Source organism: Furipterus horrens, unplaced genomic scaffold, assembly GCF_987537825.1.
Source record: "Furipterus horrens unplaced genomic scaffold, mFurHor1.1.pri manual_scaffold_2, whole genome shotgun sequence".
NCBI classification, from domain to species: domain Eukaryota; kingdom Metazoa; phylum Chordata; class Mammalia; order Chiroptera; family Furipteridae; genus Furipterus; species Furipterus horrens.
The window spans coordinates 140,090,815-140,104,379 of NW_028327172.1; the positions used below are offsets into that span (position 1 = coordinate 140,090,815).

At 38.3% G+C, this 13,565-nt stretch overlaps 1 protein-coding gene across 1 annotated transcript in view; it reads right to left on the minus strand.

The window, feature by feature from the left end:
- Window positions 1-654: 654 nt before the first annotated feature.
- The window catches only part of DHTKD1 (dehydrogenase E1 and transketolase domain containing 1), a 47,715-nt gene continuing 34,804 nt past the window's right edge, over window positions 655-13,565 (minus strand). The window contains exons 11-17 of the mRNA XM_090266542.1: window positions 10,063-10,213; window positions 8,840-8,946; window positions 7,854-8,018; window positions 4,604-4,686; window positions 4,086-4,255; window positions 2,283-2,368; window positions 655-1,469 (exon numbers count right to left, since the gene is read on the minus strand). Coding sequence (XP_090122668.1) covers window positions 1,368-1,469; window positions 2,283-2,368; window positions 4,086-4,255; window positions 4,604-4,686; window positions 7,854-8,018; window positions 8,840-8,946; window positions 10,063-10,213 — 864 coding nt within the window. The 3' untranslated portion in view covers window positions 655-1,367. The remainder of the gene's footprint in view (window positions 1,470-2,282; window positions 2,369-4,085; window positions 4,256-4,603; window positions 4,687-7,853; window positions 8,019-8,839; window positions 8,947-10,062; window positions 10,214-13,565) is intronic.

A 13,565-nucleotide genomic window follows, 5' to 3' on the forward strand; every position in this document is an offset into this window, starting at 1 on the left:
CAAGAAGAGATTGGCAAGAAGTAATTCAAAATGATGAAAAGCAAGGACCTACAACCTAGATTACTCTATCCAGCAAAGCTTCATTTAAAATGCAAGGGTAGATAAAGTGCTTCCCAGACAAGGTAAAGCTAAAGGAGTTCATCATCACCAAGGTTTTATTATATGAAATGTTAAGGGGACTTATTTAAAAAAAGAAGATCAAAACTATGAACATTAAAATGACAACAAATTCACAACTATCAAGAAATGAATTTAAGAAAACAAAAACAAACTAAGCAAACAACTAGAACAGGAACAGAATCATAGATATGGGGATCATTTGGAGGATTATCAGTGGGGAGGGGGAATGGGAGAATGGGGGAAAAGGTACAGGGATCAAGAAGCATAACTGGTAAGTACAAAATAGACAGGGAGGTTTTAAGAATAGTAAAGTAATTGGAGAAGTCAAAGAACTTATATGCACAACCCATGGACATGAACTAAGGGGGAGATTGCTGGAGGGGAGGGAGGTACCAGGCAGAGGGGGCCAGAGGAGAAAAAATTGTGATAACTGCAATAGCATAATCAATAAAATATAATTAAAAAAATAAATAAAAGATCACACCCAGAGATTTAAGGATAATGGGTAAGACAACCATCTTGAAAAACACAAATCAGGAATAATATAGGTTTTTTATTTATTTATTTGTTTGTTTGTTTGTTTGTTTATTTTTAGAGAGAGGCGAAAGGAGAAAGAGAGGGAGAGAAATATCACTGTGTGGTTGCCTCTCACTCGTGCTCCCAACTGGGGACCTGACATGCAACCTAGTCATGTGCCCTGACTGGGAATCGAACCAGCGACACTTGGCTCGCAGGCCGACGCTCAATCCACTGAGCCACAGAAGCCAGGGCCTAGGAATAATATAGTTTTGCTACAGTGTTTGGTGAAGATTTTTCACAGTGGCTGGAAAACAGCACCAAAAATGACATACATGAATATATTGGACTTCGAATAAAGAAGGGGAAAAATTAATGAAAATGCCATCCATCAAACAAATCAAGAGGTAATGTTGAGATATCTATATGCAGCTATAAAATCAGGCTGAAGAACTTCCCTGGGCATACACAGTTATTAAGAAAGAGTGAAGACTGAAAAATATGGATTATAACCTAGCTCTATAACTCATTCAGATCTAACCAAATTCTAACATGATTATACTTTTAAGGATAGAAGTTATTTGTCAGATTTATTGATTCCCTTGCCTTATTCCACATATTAAATGGTCTTCATCAGTCCCAACATTTTAGAGGAATACAGGTTTTTCATGTTACCTAATGGAAAATGACAGTTTTCTTAACAGGAAGTTGTACTTGTTCAAAGTAGATCATCAAGCAAAGGTCTTAGTGAGGACATCTTCATGCTGCTGCAGATGAACAGTGCCAATTCCTACAGCAGGTACTGGCAAAGGGGGTCGGCTCACAAGGCGGAGCTGTCATTGGAGCAGAAAAAAAATAAAATGACATTGTGACCCGATTAGAGCTCTATTTAGTTCACCCAAGGAGGTGGATGTATTTTTCTTAGCTTGTCTAACCTACATCATCTTTTTGGAAAAATAATGACTTACATAGAATAGATTGTCACAACTAAAAACCAACTAAATTCCAGGCATAATAAGGCAATATAAATTCTCAAATTTGTTCTATTCTTCAGTAATTATTAGTTGGACTTAGCTGTAGAGTTTCCTAAATTAGAGTTATTATATGTGAAAATGATTTGGGCCTAGCCAACTAGTATCAAATGAGTGAACAGAGTTCTAATCAAAGCAGAATAGAAATATAAAACAGAAGCACAATTGCTCTTCTCATTGTTTTTCCCTTCCTACAGTATAATCAACAAGAATTTGGCCTTTGGGGAATCCCAGCTTGTGGATGGGTCTGGAACAGGCATCATTGGGTGTCTCTACTCCCACATTATAAAACAAGTCAGCTCACCACTCAGCTTTCCAATGGCATGAATGTTGACCTCAAGGACAAGAATGCTGAGTAGACTAGTGGGAAAGTAGCCCACAGGTAAGGGCTTTTACTTTTCTAAGTATAGTCACTTTTTGCTTTACATGATACTGGTATGTACACATAGCTTGATAAACACTCAGCATTTTATTTTGAAAGAATAACTTAAAACTAGACTTTACATTTTAGTTTATTTTTAAAAGAACTCGATTGACAATAGGGGATAAAACTATTTGTTGGTATTCTAGGAAAAACAAGATATCAAAATATTATAAGAGTGGCAGAGGTAGTACCTTGCAGGCTAGTTGCTTTTCAAACCTTGGGGAAACAAACCACCATGGACCCATGTTCTGAGGTTCCTCCTGACTCCAAATAAAATCTATAAAAGAAGAAAATTCATCTCAGTACCTCAAGTAAACATATACAACATAAACACAGACACACATTATGTTTATACACACACATTTTTCCAATATGGCATATTTATGCTTGTCTTTTTTTTTTTTGACAAATGCACAGCAATGTATCCACCAGCACAATCATGATACAGAACAATTTTATCAATCCAAATATTCCTTCATCTTGTTCCTTTGTACAATACTAAACTCCTCCTCTTACCACCAGCCTCTGGCAACCACTGATCTTTCCCTTATCCCAATAGTTTTGCCTTTTTCCAGAATGTCAGATAAATAGAATAATACAGTATGCAGCCTTTTGGGTCTGACTTCCTTGAATTAGCAAAATCCATTTGTGATTTTGCCAGTAGCAATAGTTCACTCTCTTTTATTGTTGAGAACTATGACCTTGAGTATAGATATACCATAGACTGGTGTTTGTTTGTTTTTTAATTTATTGATTTTTAGGGAGAAACACTGATTTGTTGTTCCACTTATTTATGCATTCATTGACTGATTTTTGTATGTGTTCTGACATGGGATCAAACCCATAACCTTGGCATACGGGAACATTCTCATCAACTGAGCTACCTGACCAGGGCCAATAACACAGATTGTTTCCTCATTCACAGATGGGAGGACATTTTGGTTGTTTCTAGTTTAAGGCAATTATGAATAAAGCTGTTAAAAACATTCACATGCAGATCTGTCTGGGGAGGTATTTTCCATTCTCTTGGGTAAACACCTAGGAGTGGGACAATGGGGTGATATAGTAACTCTACATGTAACTGTACAAGAAACAGACAAACTATACTCTAGAGTGGTGGTACCACTTTGCATTCCCACCAGCAGTGAATGAGGATTCCAGCTGCTTCACATCCTCATCATCACTTGGTAGTCAATTTGTTTTGTTTTCATTTTAGCTATTTGAATAGATCTGTAGCCATATCTCATTTTGGATTAATGTGCATTTCTATTATCACTAATTATGTTAAGCATCTTTTCATATATTTAGTTATTTGCCATCTGATTCTTTGGTCAAGTGCCTGTTCAGTTCTTTCAAAAATTGGATTATGTATTTTCTTACTATTGAGTTTTAAGAGCTCTTTAAACACTCTTGATAGTCCTTTGTCAGAAATCTATCTGCAAATATTTTTTCCCAGTTTGTAGCTTGTCATTTTATTTTCTTTGCAGTGCTCTTCACAGTGCAAAAGTTTTTCATTTTGATAAAGTCCAATTTTTCTTTTATGGAACACGCTTTTGGTATTATATCTAAGAACTTTTGTCTAACCCAAGTCACAAAGATTTTATTCCATTTTCTTCTAGAAGTTTTGTAGTTTTACATTTTATATTTAGGTCTTGATCAATTTTGATTTAATTTCCAAATAAGCGGCGTAAAGACATCCAATTATTCTAGCTCCATTTGTTGATAGGCTTGTCTTTTACAATTATAGTTGATTTATCATAAGTGACAGTGATTCCCTCCAAACTCTCAAGAAATTAGATGTCTTAGATGAGACAAGGGGAGACTGAAAGAAACACCGAAAAAGACCTGAAGACACTGGCTCTAGAAATATTATTTTCACATCTCCAGATTCCATGAGATCAAATTTCCTAATAACTCTCGCTGCCCCCATAACCTCTTCTTTATTTGATAGTTCTAATAGCTTTCAGATATCTAAAAGTCAAAGAACCCTTTACCTTTAACATGTTTGTATTTGCTCATCTCCTGTTGTAATGAGTCCAGCGGGAAAGGGCAGAGTTCCTCTATTCGGATAATGGCAAACTCACGCTTCTTGGCTTCCAAAGATTCTCTTTGCTTCAGCAGAGCATAGAAGTGTTTGCCACAGCAAAACACTAGAGTCTTAACACTGTTGGGCAGAAGAGGGACAGAAAGGTGGGGGAAGAAATACCTTAAAGTAAGAATTGTATCAGAAGAAAGGGGAAATCGTGTAGATTTAAACACTTCACTAATGAAGCGGTAGGGCTCTATAGTTGAATTCAGTCATATGCGATGCCCTGGCAGCTTTCTTTAGCAACATATATGCCTCCAAAGTTCACTCTTCCATGCATATTATAACTCTTACCCCACTCACTTAAAGGATTTATATTACAAAGGAGGCGATATGGGTCACTTTGGGTTTCTTAACATGAGCTAGTTTTCCCACCAATTAAAATTGAACTCCCGAGTATAAAAACAGAAATACATATCAAATTACTTTTTTGGATCCACAGATGAATCGCCAATGACTGGTCTGAATGTTGTTCCTGGTGCCATTTCTTGGAGAGTTGACACAGCTGCCTAAGGAGGAGGGGAAAAGTCACAAATCTATCAAACAATGGAAAGTAGCTGAAGATGCTTTTATTTACAAAGCATCTTGACCAAGAAAACTCTCACCTAGGCCTATAAGTAAACATATGTACTAATAAATATAATAGCTTTCCAAAAAAAATTCAGTTCTGAATACTTAAGAATAAATTATTTTCCTGATGTTAGATAAGACTGCCTTTAGTCTGGTACCACAATAAAATTTTAAGAATCAAAATTTCAGTTTGATCATATGATTTTATTGTTAATAAAAAGTATGCTTTAGCCCTGGCTGGCGTGGCTCAGTAGATTGAGTGCCGGCCTGCAAGCCAAAGGGTTACTGGTTCAATTCCTAGACAGGGCACAAGTCTGGGTTGCCAGCTAGGTCCCCGGTTAGAGGTGTGTGAGAGGCAACCAATCAATGTATCTCTTGCATGTTGCTGCCTCTCCCTTTATTTCTCCCTCTCTTCCCCTCTCTCTAAAAGTAAATAAATAAAATCTTTTTTTAAAAGTATGCTTTTATTTTTGGAATTAGAAATAGCATTTTATAGAATTTATATTATGAACCAAAATAGCTAAGGTAGGGCAACTATGTCCGTCTTTAAGTTTTTTGTTATAATTTATAAGTGAAACCTATTCATCAGAACAAATAAGTGAATATTTCTGTAATGAAAAGAAATTTTGTTAATGAGCTCAATCTAAATAAATGCTTGTTGCAAAGAACTTAAGAGTACAAAACTGATGAAGTCAAGGTTAGGGATTTGATCCCTTTTGTTATCATCTAGTTAGTTTCCTTGCAGTCTAGACCCAAATAGGTATCTGGCCTTTTTTTTTTTTTTTTTTTAAATCCTACCCAAGGACATTTTTTCATTGCTTTTAGAGACTAAAGAAAGTAGAAAGGAAGGGAGAGAGAGAAACATTGATGTGAGAGAGAAGCATCGATTGGCTGCCTCCCATACACGCCCGGACTGGAGATCAAACTCGCAACCTAGGTATGTGCCCTGACTGGGAATCAAACCTGCAAACTTTTGGTTATGGGATGACACTATAACCAACTGAGCCACACCAACAAGGGCAGTATATGGCATTTTGACTCAGACCATTGTGAGCAGCCACACTGATGCTGGGATATTGTGATACAACCTAAAAAATGAATCATAACTATTCAACTATTCTTATTACTAATTAATATAATTTTTTTCTATTCAGAACCAGATCCCTTCATCAGTCCTCACTTCCTAGGACAGGAAACAAAAGTAGCTGGGATTCAGAGCTGGGTGGGAAATTGGAATGGGATTTAGGTACCACCTGACACACAAATACCATATAGCCCTGATTCATGATTGTCACATGGCAAGTCGCCTCCAAACAGGCCATCGAAAGAGAGGGTTGACATATTCTGATAGATCATTTGTATCAATAATCAAATTTTCAGAATGAAATCAGAATTGAATAATGGTCATACTCATTAATAAATAAAAGAACATATTTTTAATGAAGATATCTGACTACTTAGTAAGAGTTGTTGTTCATTTAAAAATCTATAGGATGCCTATTAATATTTTTTAAGGCTCCCATATAAGGCTTCTTTTATTTGGTAAGTTATATATTAGATTTGAGGCAAGGGATGAAATATTAGCGCCAGAATATAAATTTTTATCTCAGTTTCAAACAGCAAAAAAGATTCTCAATAAAATTTCTAATAGTTCACTTAAGACTTGGTAATATGCATATATTATATTGAGATATTTACTATCATTACATTTGCTATTGATTCCCAGAGTCAGAACTAGGGTAAGACAGGTAAGGTGCCTGCCAAATTTAAGGAGGTATTCACTCTAGAATTACAGAAGTGCCAACCATGAGAGTATCGCCTTACTTCCCTCCAAACACTAGGCACTGCTTAAAAATGCAAATCACTTTCAACATTATCTTTTTTTAAAGATTTTATTTATTTATTTTTATAGAGAGAGGGAAGGAGGGAGAAAGAGAAGGAGAGAAACATCGATAAGTTGCCTCTTGCATGGCCCCAACCAGGGATCTGGCCTGCAGCCCAGGCATGTGCCCTGATCTGGAATCAAACCAGTGACCTTTCAGTTTGCAGGATGATGCACAATCCACTGAGCTACACCAGTCAGGGCAAATCACTTGCAACTTTCCTCAAAGTCTCTCAGTTTCAAATATACACTCTCAAATCTTTGTGCAAAGTACAAGATAGTCCTTAACAGCCAAATTTCACCTCAGTAGTAGCATCCAAATAAATATAAGGTTTTTGCATAATCATCCTAATTAAGATTCTCATATAAAACTGAAAAAACATATAGCAGATTAGATAAATATATGCTTACTAGTATCTATTACCTTAACCTCTGCCATTTAAAAACTAACATTTGTGATTAAAAAATAGATTGTGCATTTAACACTTAGTTCAGGTAAACCAATAGAAAATATATACTTTTAAAAATGTATAATTTTAAAGCAGTGTACAATAAGCTATATTGTTATGATGCCATGCTTATTGAAACAGGAATTTACCTGTGATAAAATCATTTAACAGAAAAAGTTTAAACATAAGTCAATGAATAACACCACTTGTTTTCATCAAAATACTCTAAATTCCCAACTTGCTACTATCAACACAGTAGTGCTTAAACTATTCGGACTTTTAAACTTTTCCTATAAAATTGTTTTCTCTCAGACCAGGATACCAGTGTGATAATATCTGCTATCCTGTCCTTCATTACAAAAAGTAAGAGCTACCTGTATTTCCAGTTGTTCTTGAAAGGTGAGAGAGCAGCAAAGCCAACTAAAACTAAAAAAGATGTTTCTGTAGTTTAGAATTACAATCAGATACAGAAAACAGGAAAAAAAAATGCAGTAAAAAAGAATGACAAGCCCTGGCTGATGTAACTCAGTGAGCTGAGTGCCAGCCTATGAACCAAAAGATTGCCTCTTTGATTCCCTCCCGGTCAGGTCACATGCCTGGGTTGTGGGTCAGGTTGGGGGTGTGTGAGAAGCAACTGATCGATGTTTCTCTCACACATCAATGTTTCTCTCCCTCTTTTTCTCCCTCCCTACCCCTCCCTTTGAAAACAAATAAATAAAATCTTTTTAAAAAATGACAAGAGGAGAAAGGCTCCCAACCAGCTTTTTCCACTTACAGGGAACCTGAGTAACATCTTTGGAGAAGCAACAATGAGAGGTTTTCTGAAGTTCCGGACCATTTGTCTCCTGAGCAAGTGAAAATACTGAGCAGGAGTCGTGGGGTTTACTACAAACATGTTCACGGTGTCCCCATCCACCCCCTCCTCTGCGCTGTCACACATCTGGGAGAGAAATGAAAGAAAAGAAAATGTTCAGATCATCTCATCCAATCATAACAACATCTGCTCTCCAAAGGGACCACAGGGCTCTCAATGATAAAAGATATTTCCTTCCATTATAGGAAATACCAGAAGGTAAATTTATAGCCTATGAAGAATTAAGCAGAGAATGGTCTGATAGCTCCCCACAACTGCCTGAGTCTGGGTATTTTAACACTGTTATTCCCAAAGACAGCTGATTTCAAGAAGCATCTCAAGGGGATCTTTTTAAAAATATAGATTCTGGTTACTGTGGAGCTAAGATTGTGACATTGTGGAAGGTAGCACTGTCAGAATCTCACTCTCCCAATGAAATAAATGCAATTATAGTTTGGATTGTTTGTTTTAAAGAAAAAACAAAATCAAAGGCAGCTAACAAGGTTAAAAAGTTGAAGGCAAGGAATTAAATCTTAGAAGATCCTGGTGGGACAGAAAGCTGAGGCATGGCTCCTATGTCCACTTTAGAAGCAATGGAGAGAAAAGAAAGTGATTTGATTAAATCCTGACAATTCTTGCTAATTCCCTCCAGTCTGGAGAGAGGGTGTGCATAGGCAACCCTGGGGAAAAATAAAGGCAAAATCTGGAGCAGATGCCCCTACAGTACTTACTGGAAGCAATGGGGCTGCCAGGCTTGCCACTTCTAAAGCATTAAATCTTTTTCATTCCAATAGTACAATGTCTGACAATTTAAGGTGCATATTAAGTATCTGCAAGAGGTAGTTCTAGTTCAAAGCACCTCGCAAGCAGGAAAACATCCCTGGGAATCCAAAAAGTATTGGCCATACCTGCAAGAAACGCTCTATGCGACAAGAGGAGTGGTCGGGTCCAGCCCCGTCATACCCGTGGGGCAGCAGAATCACAATGCCACTCTGGAGGAGCCACTTGGCCTCTCCTGGAAAAGCAGTGGGAGGGACTGAGACCTCTATGAAGCAGGAATGAAAGGGTCTAATCTGACTTGGGTAGTGAATAAATGTTAGTTTGCTGCATAACTCCCTAAAACCGTTTTCATTCCATGTACTGTCTAGCGTTGTTACACCATACTTAAGGGAAAAAACATCCATCCTACCAACCGAAATCCTAAAATGACACATGTGCTGGGCTTAAGCAAGTAGAAGACAGACTCAACGGTGAATGTCTGGCTCCCAGGACAGCGCTGCTGTGTTGACTCCACTTCAGGAGCAACTCTTACCAAGACTGGGCAGCTCCTACTTTTCCTCGTAGCACCCCTGAAAACACAGGCCACTGTCCCCCAGCTGAGGACACAGGCACTTTGGAAAGTCTCTGAACATATCAAAGCCTGGTCTCCTCCTTATTGTTTTTATTTTAAACTACATTTATTGGAGTGACATTGATTTGCATGTTTCTTACTCACAACCACACAGTTACAGAGAAACACAACCAAGGAAAGGATCTACAGTGCACACTCAAAATCCAAGAGTGGTTACCCCCCAAAATGGGGTGAGAGTCTGGGGGAGACTCACACTTGTACTTTAAACACTTTGAATTTTTATGATAAGCAGCTACTGCTTTTATAAATGATTATTAAAAATAGTAAAGATGCACAGCTTCCAATGTTCAGATACTTGAGTGTCCCTGGATTGAGGGAAGCAGATTTTCAAGGCTTCATTCACTCTGACCACAAATCCTCACTGTTTCACCATTGCCTGCTTGTGATTCATGTCATAGCTACTCAACAAGCCCCAGAGTGCACCCAAAAGTCAAACTGCTTAGGACGTGGTAGGTGCAGGTCCTGCTCCCTTCAGCCAAACGCTCCCCTGCAGATGGGAAGGTGCTCTCTGCACAGTCACTCCCTGCATGGTACCCAGCTCTTCGGCAGCTTATTTACTTCTGATAGTTGCCATGCCCCAATGGATGACAGGGCAACCCCCAGATCTCCTCAGGGTATGTGGCATAAGGAGTCTCATAAGCAGCTACAGCCCCTTTCATTCATTTGTCCCCATGAGGCTGGTGCCATGTGTCCACTGCACACCCATATGCCAATACCTACCTCCAGAGATGAACGTGTCGAAGATGATCTGGGCACCGTTGAAGAAATCGCCAAACTGAGCCTCCCACAGGGGCAGTAAATTAGGGCTCTCAATGCTCATTCCATATTCAAATCCCAGGACAGCCTCTTCTGAGAGTGGGCTGTTGCTGACCTGATGCAAAGAAAGAGAACAGAGACACTGTCATCCCAGGGAAGCAGTGACTGAATCAGGAAAGGGAAGCCTCACATTTATACAAACCACTCAAGAGGGAGGAGGGGCAGGGACAGAAGCTTTGTTTTCAGTGTCTCCGCATAACTTGGGGAAAAGCCCTCTGAGTGATGCATATGGGAAAGTTGGGACAAAAAGAGGAAAAGGTGAAAGAGGATGGAATGTAGCACTGAAGATTTTCTTCAAGGATATGCAAAATTAATTTCTCAAATGACCCACTTTTGGAGCTGAGAGTAAAACTGTCATATAAGCTTTAAAAAAAAAAGTCATAAAACAAAGAGGGAAAGTTACAAAAAAGGCTTACATTAGGTTAGAATCCATAATATCCTATTTGCACAATAGATTAACAGAACCATCATAATACATTAAGATTTTAAAAAAAAGAATGTAAAATTATATCTTTGAGGAGGCTAAAGAGACATGACAATTAAATGCAACATGATTCTGAACAGGGTTTGAGGACCAGGTGGCAGTCATGTTGCAATGTTAATTTCTTGACTTGGATGGTGATAATTTGGTGATGTAGGAGAATGTCCTTGTGTGTAGGAAATATACATCTAGTGCCTCAAAAGTAGGCAACCTGAAGTTTCCAACTTGATGTCTCAAGTGTTTCAGAATGAGAAAAAGTTCCTTATATATTATACATCCAAATTTTTTGTAATTTTGTGCTTCTTTCAAAAATTTCTTTAAAATATTATTAGAAGTTATATATCTGTAAAATATTATCTGGCAACAAAAAAAGAATAAAATATTGATACATACTACGACATGAATGAACCTTGAAAACATGATGCTAAGTGAAAGAAGCCAGTCACAAAAGCCCACATGACATATGATTCTACTCATATGAAAAGTCTACAATAGGTAAATCCATACAGACAGAAAGTAGATTAGTGGTTGCCAGGGACTGGGCAGAGGAAGGAATGGGGAATGCCTGCTAAGGTATGTAGTTTCTTTTGGGGGTGATAAAAATGTTCTGAAATTAAATAGTGGTGATGGTTACCCAACTCTGAATATACTAAAGACCACTTAATTGCACAGACTGAAAGGCTGAATTCTTCTTTTTATTACTTCCCCCCCTCCACCCAGCCCACAGTCAATCCCCTCTCCATTGTCAATGTCCATGAGTCATTCATACATGTTCTTTGCCTAGTCCCTTCCCCTTCCTTCCACCACCCCCTCCCCCTCCCCTCTAACAGCTTTTAGTCTGTGCCATGTTTCCATGTCCCTGATTCTATTTTTCTCATTAGTTTATTTTGTTCATCAGATTTCAGTTATAAGTGAGGTCATATGGTATCTGTCTTTCACTGATTGGCTTATTTCACTTAGCATAATAGTCTCCAGGTCCATCCATGCTGTTGCAAAAGGTAGGAATTCCTTCTTTCTTTCTGTTGTGTAGTATTCCATTGTGCCAATGTACCAGTTTTTTAACCCACTCATCTACTGATGGGCACTTGGGCTGTTTCCAATACTTGGCTATTATAAATAATGCTGCTATGAACATAGGGGTGCATAAATTCTTTTGAATTGGTGTTTCAGGATTCTTAGGGTATATTCCCAGCAGTGGAATCACTGGGTCATAAGGCGGTTCTATTTTTAATTTTTTGAGGAAATTCCATACTGTTTTCCACAGTGGCTGCACCAGTCTACATTCCCACCAACAGTGCACTAGGGTTCTCTTTTCTGCACATCCTCTCCAGCACAAGTTGTTTGTTGATTTGTTGATGATGGTCATTCTGACTGGTGTGAGGTGGTATCTCACTGTGGTTTTAATTTGCCTCTTTCTGATCACTAGTGATGTTGAGCATCCTTTCATATATTTATGGCCCATCCATACGTCTTCCTTGGGGAAGTGTCTAGTCAGGTCCTTTACCCATTTTTAATTGGATTTGTCTTCCTGGTGTTGAGTCGCATGAGTTCTTTATATATTTTGGCGATTAAATCTTTGTCCAATGTATCATTGGAAAATATGTTCTCCCATACACTCAATTCCCTTTTCATTTTGATGACTTCTTTAGCCATGCAGAAACCTTTTAATTTGGTGTAGTCCCATTTGTTTATTTTTCCTTTATTTCCCTTGCCCTTGGAGATATATCAGCAAAAATATTACTACATGCAATATCTGAAATTTTACTGCCTATGTTTTCCAGTAGGACATTTATGGTATCATGATTTAAGTCTGAAAGGCTGAATTCTATATGTTATATCTCAATAAAGCTTTTATTTTTTTTTAAGTCATCAACAATGTTTACAACTATAAAATTCTGTGATAACAGAAAAATGTAAAGAGATTACTTATTAGCATGGTGGGATTATGCACAATTTATTGTTTCTGATTTCTATTTTGATTTCAGTTATAATCTACATAAAACATTAATTTTTAAAAAGACTGCTGAACTTCTCAGATTCATATGTGTGGGGTTTGTAGTAGCCAATTTTCCTGTACCTCCACTGTCCTCACCTCATTCCTCATCTCTCTTCCTACCCAAGGCTGATATGCCCATTCATATTCTAAATTCATTGGTCTTTGGCTTCTTCTCCCACCTCTCCTCACTGTCTTTCTCCTCTGTGCAGACAGACAATTAAAAGCTTAAAATCAAAACAAGAAATACTCTCCATCAGTGCTCTCCAGCTATTGCTCCCTTTCACAGTCGAGCTTCTAGAAAGGGTTATTTAATTCACTTGCCACCACCTCCTTAACTATTGTTTAGCCTTCAACTAGTATATGCTGGTCCCCTCCCCACCGCTCACCCCATGTTGGGCAGTTCCTCATACATCTGATATTTTATGGGATGGTCATCCCCTAAGAGTTCCTCTAAGCACTTTCCAGGGAAGTGTCTCATTGAATCCTGAGGCTGAGAGGTAAGAAGTTGCTGAAGGTGGGGGTGCTGGAGCTGAAATTTGAACCCAGAGACCGACTCCAGACCAACCACTACCCTACTGTACCCTACAATAACGTCAGACAGAACCAAGTCCACTTACCTTTGTGAGTGAAGTGCATTGGTCCACAAGATGAATTGTTCCTATCAGTTCTCAGGTTAGATTTGTTTTAACTTTGCTCTTGAGCTGAGTATCTGCCCTCACTTGATACATAAATAGGGTGGCTATATAATTTATACATGGCTGGTTTGGCTCAGTGGATTGAGCGTCGGCCTGCGAGCTAAGTGTCGCTGGTTCGACCTTCCAGTCAGGGCACATCAGAGAAGGAAAACTCTGACTCCAAAAAACCTCCGCTGCCTTGCGGCATACCTCTTCAGGGGAAAGGCTAAGGGAGTAAACCCCGACAGAAAATCCG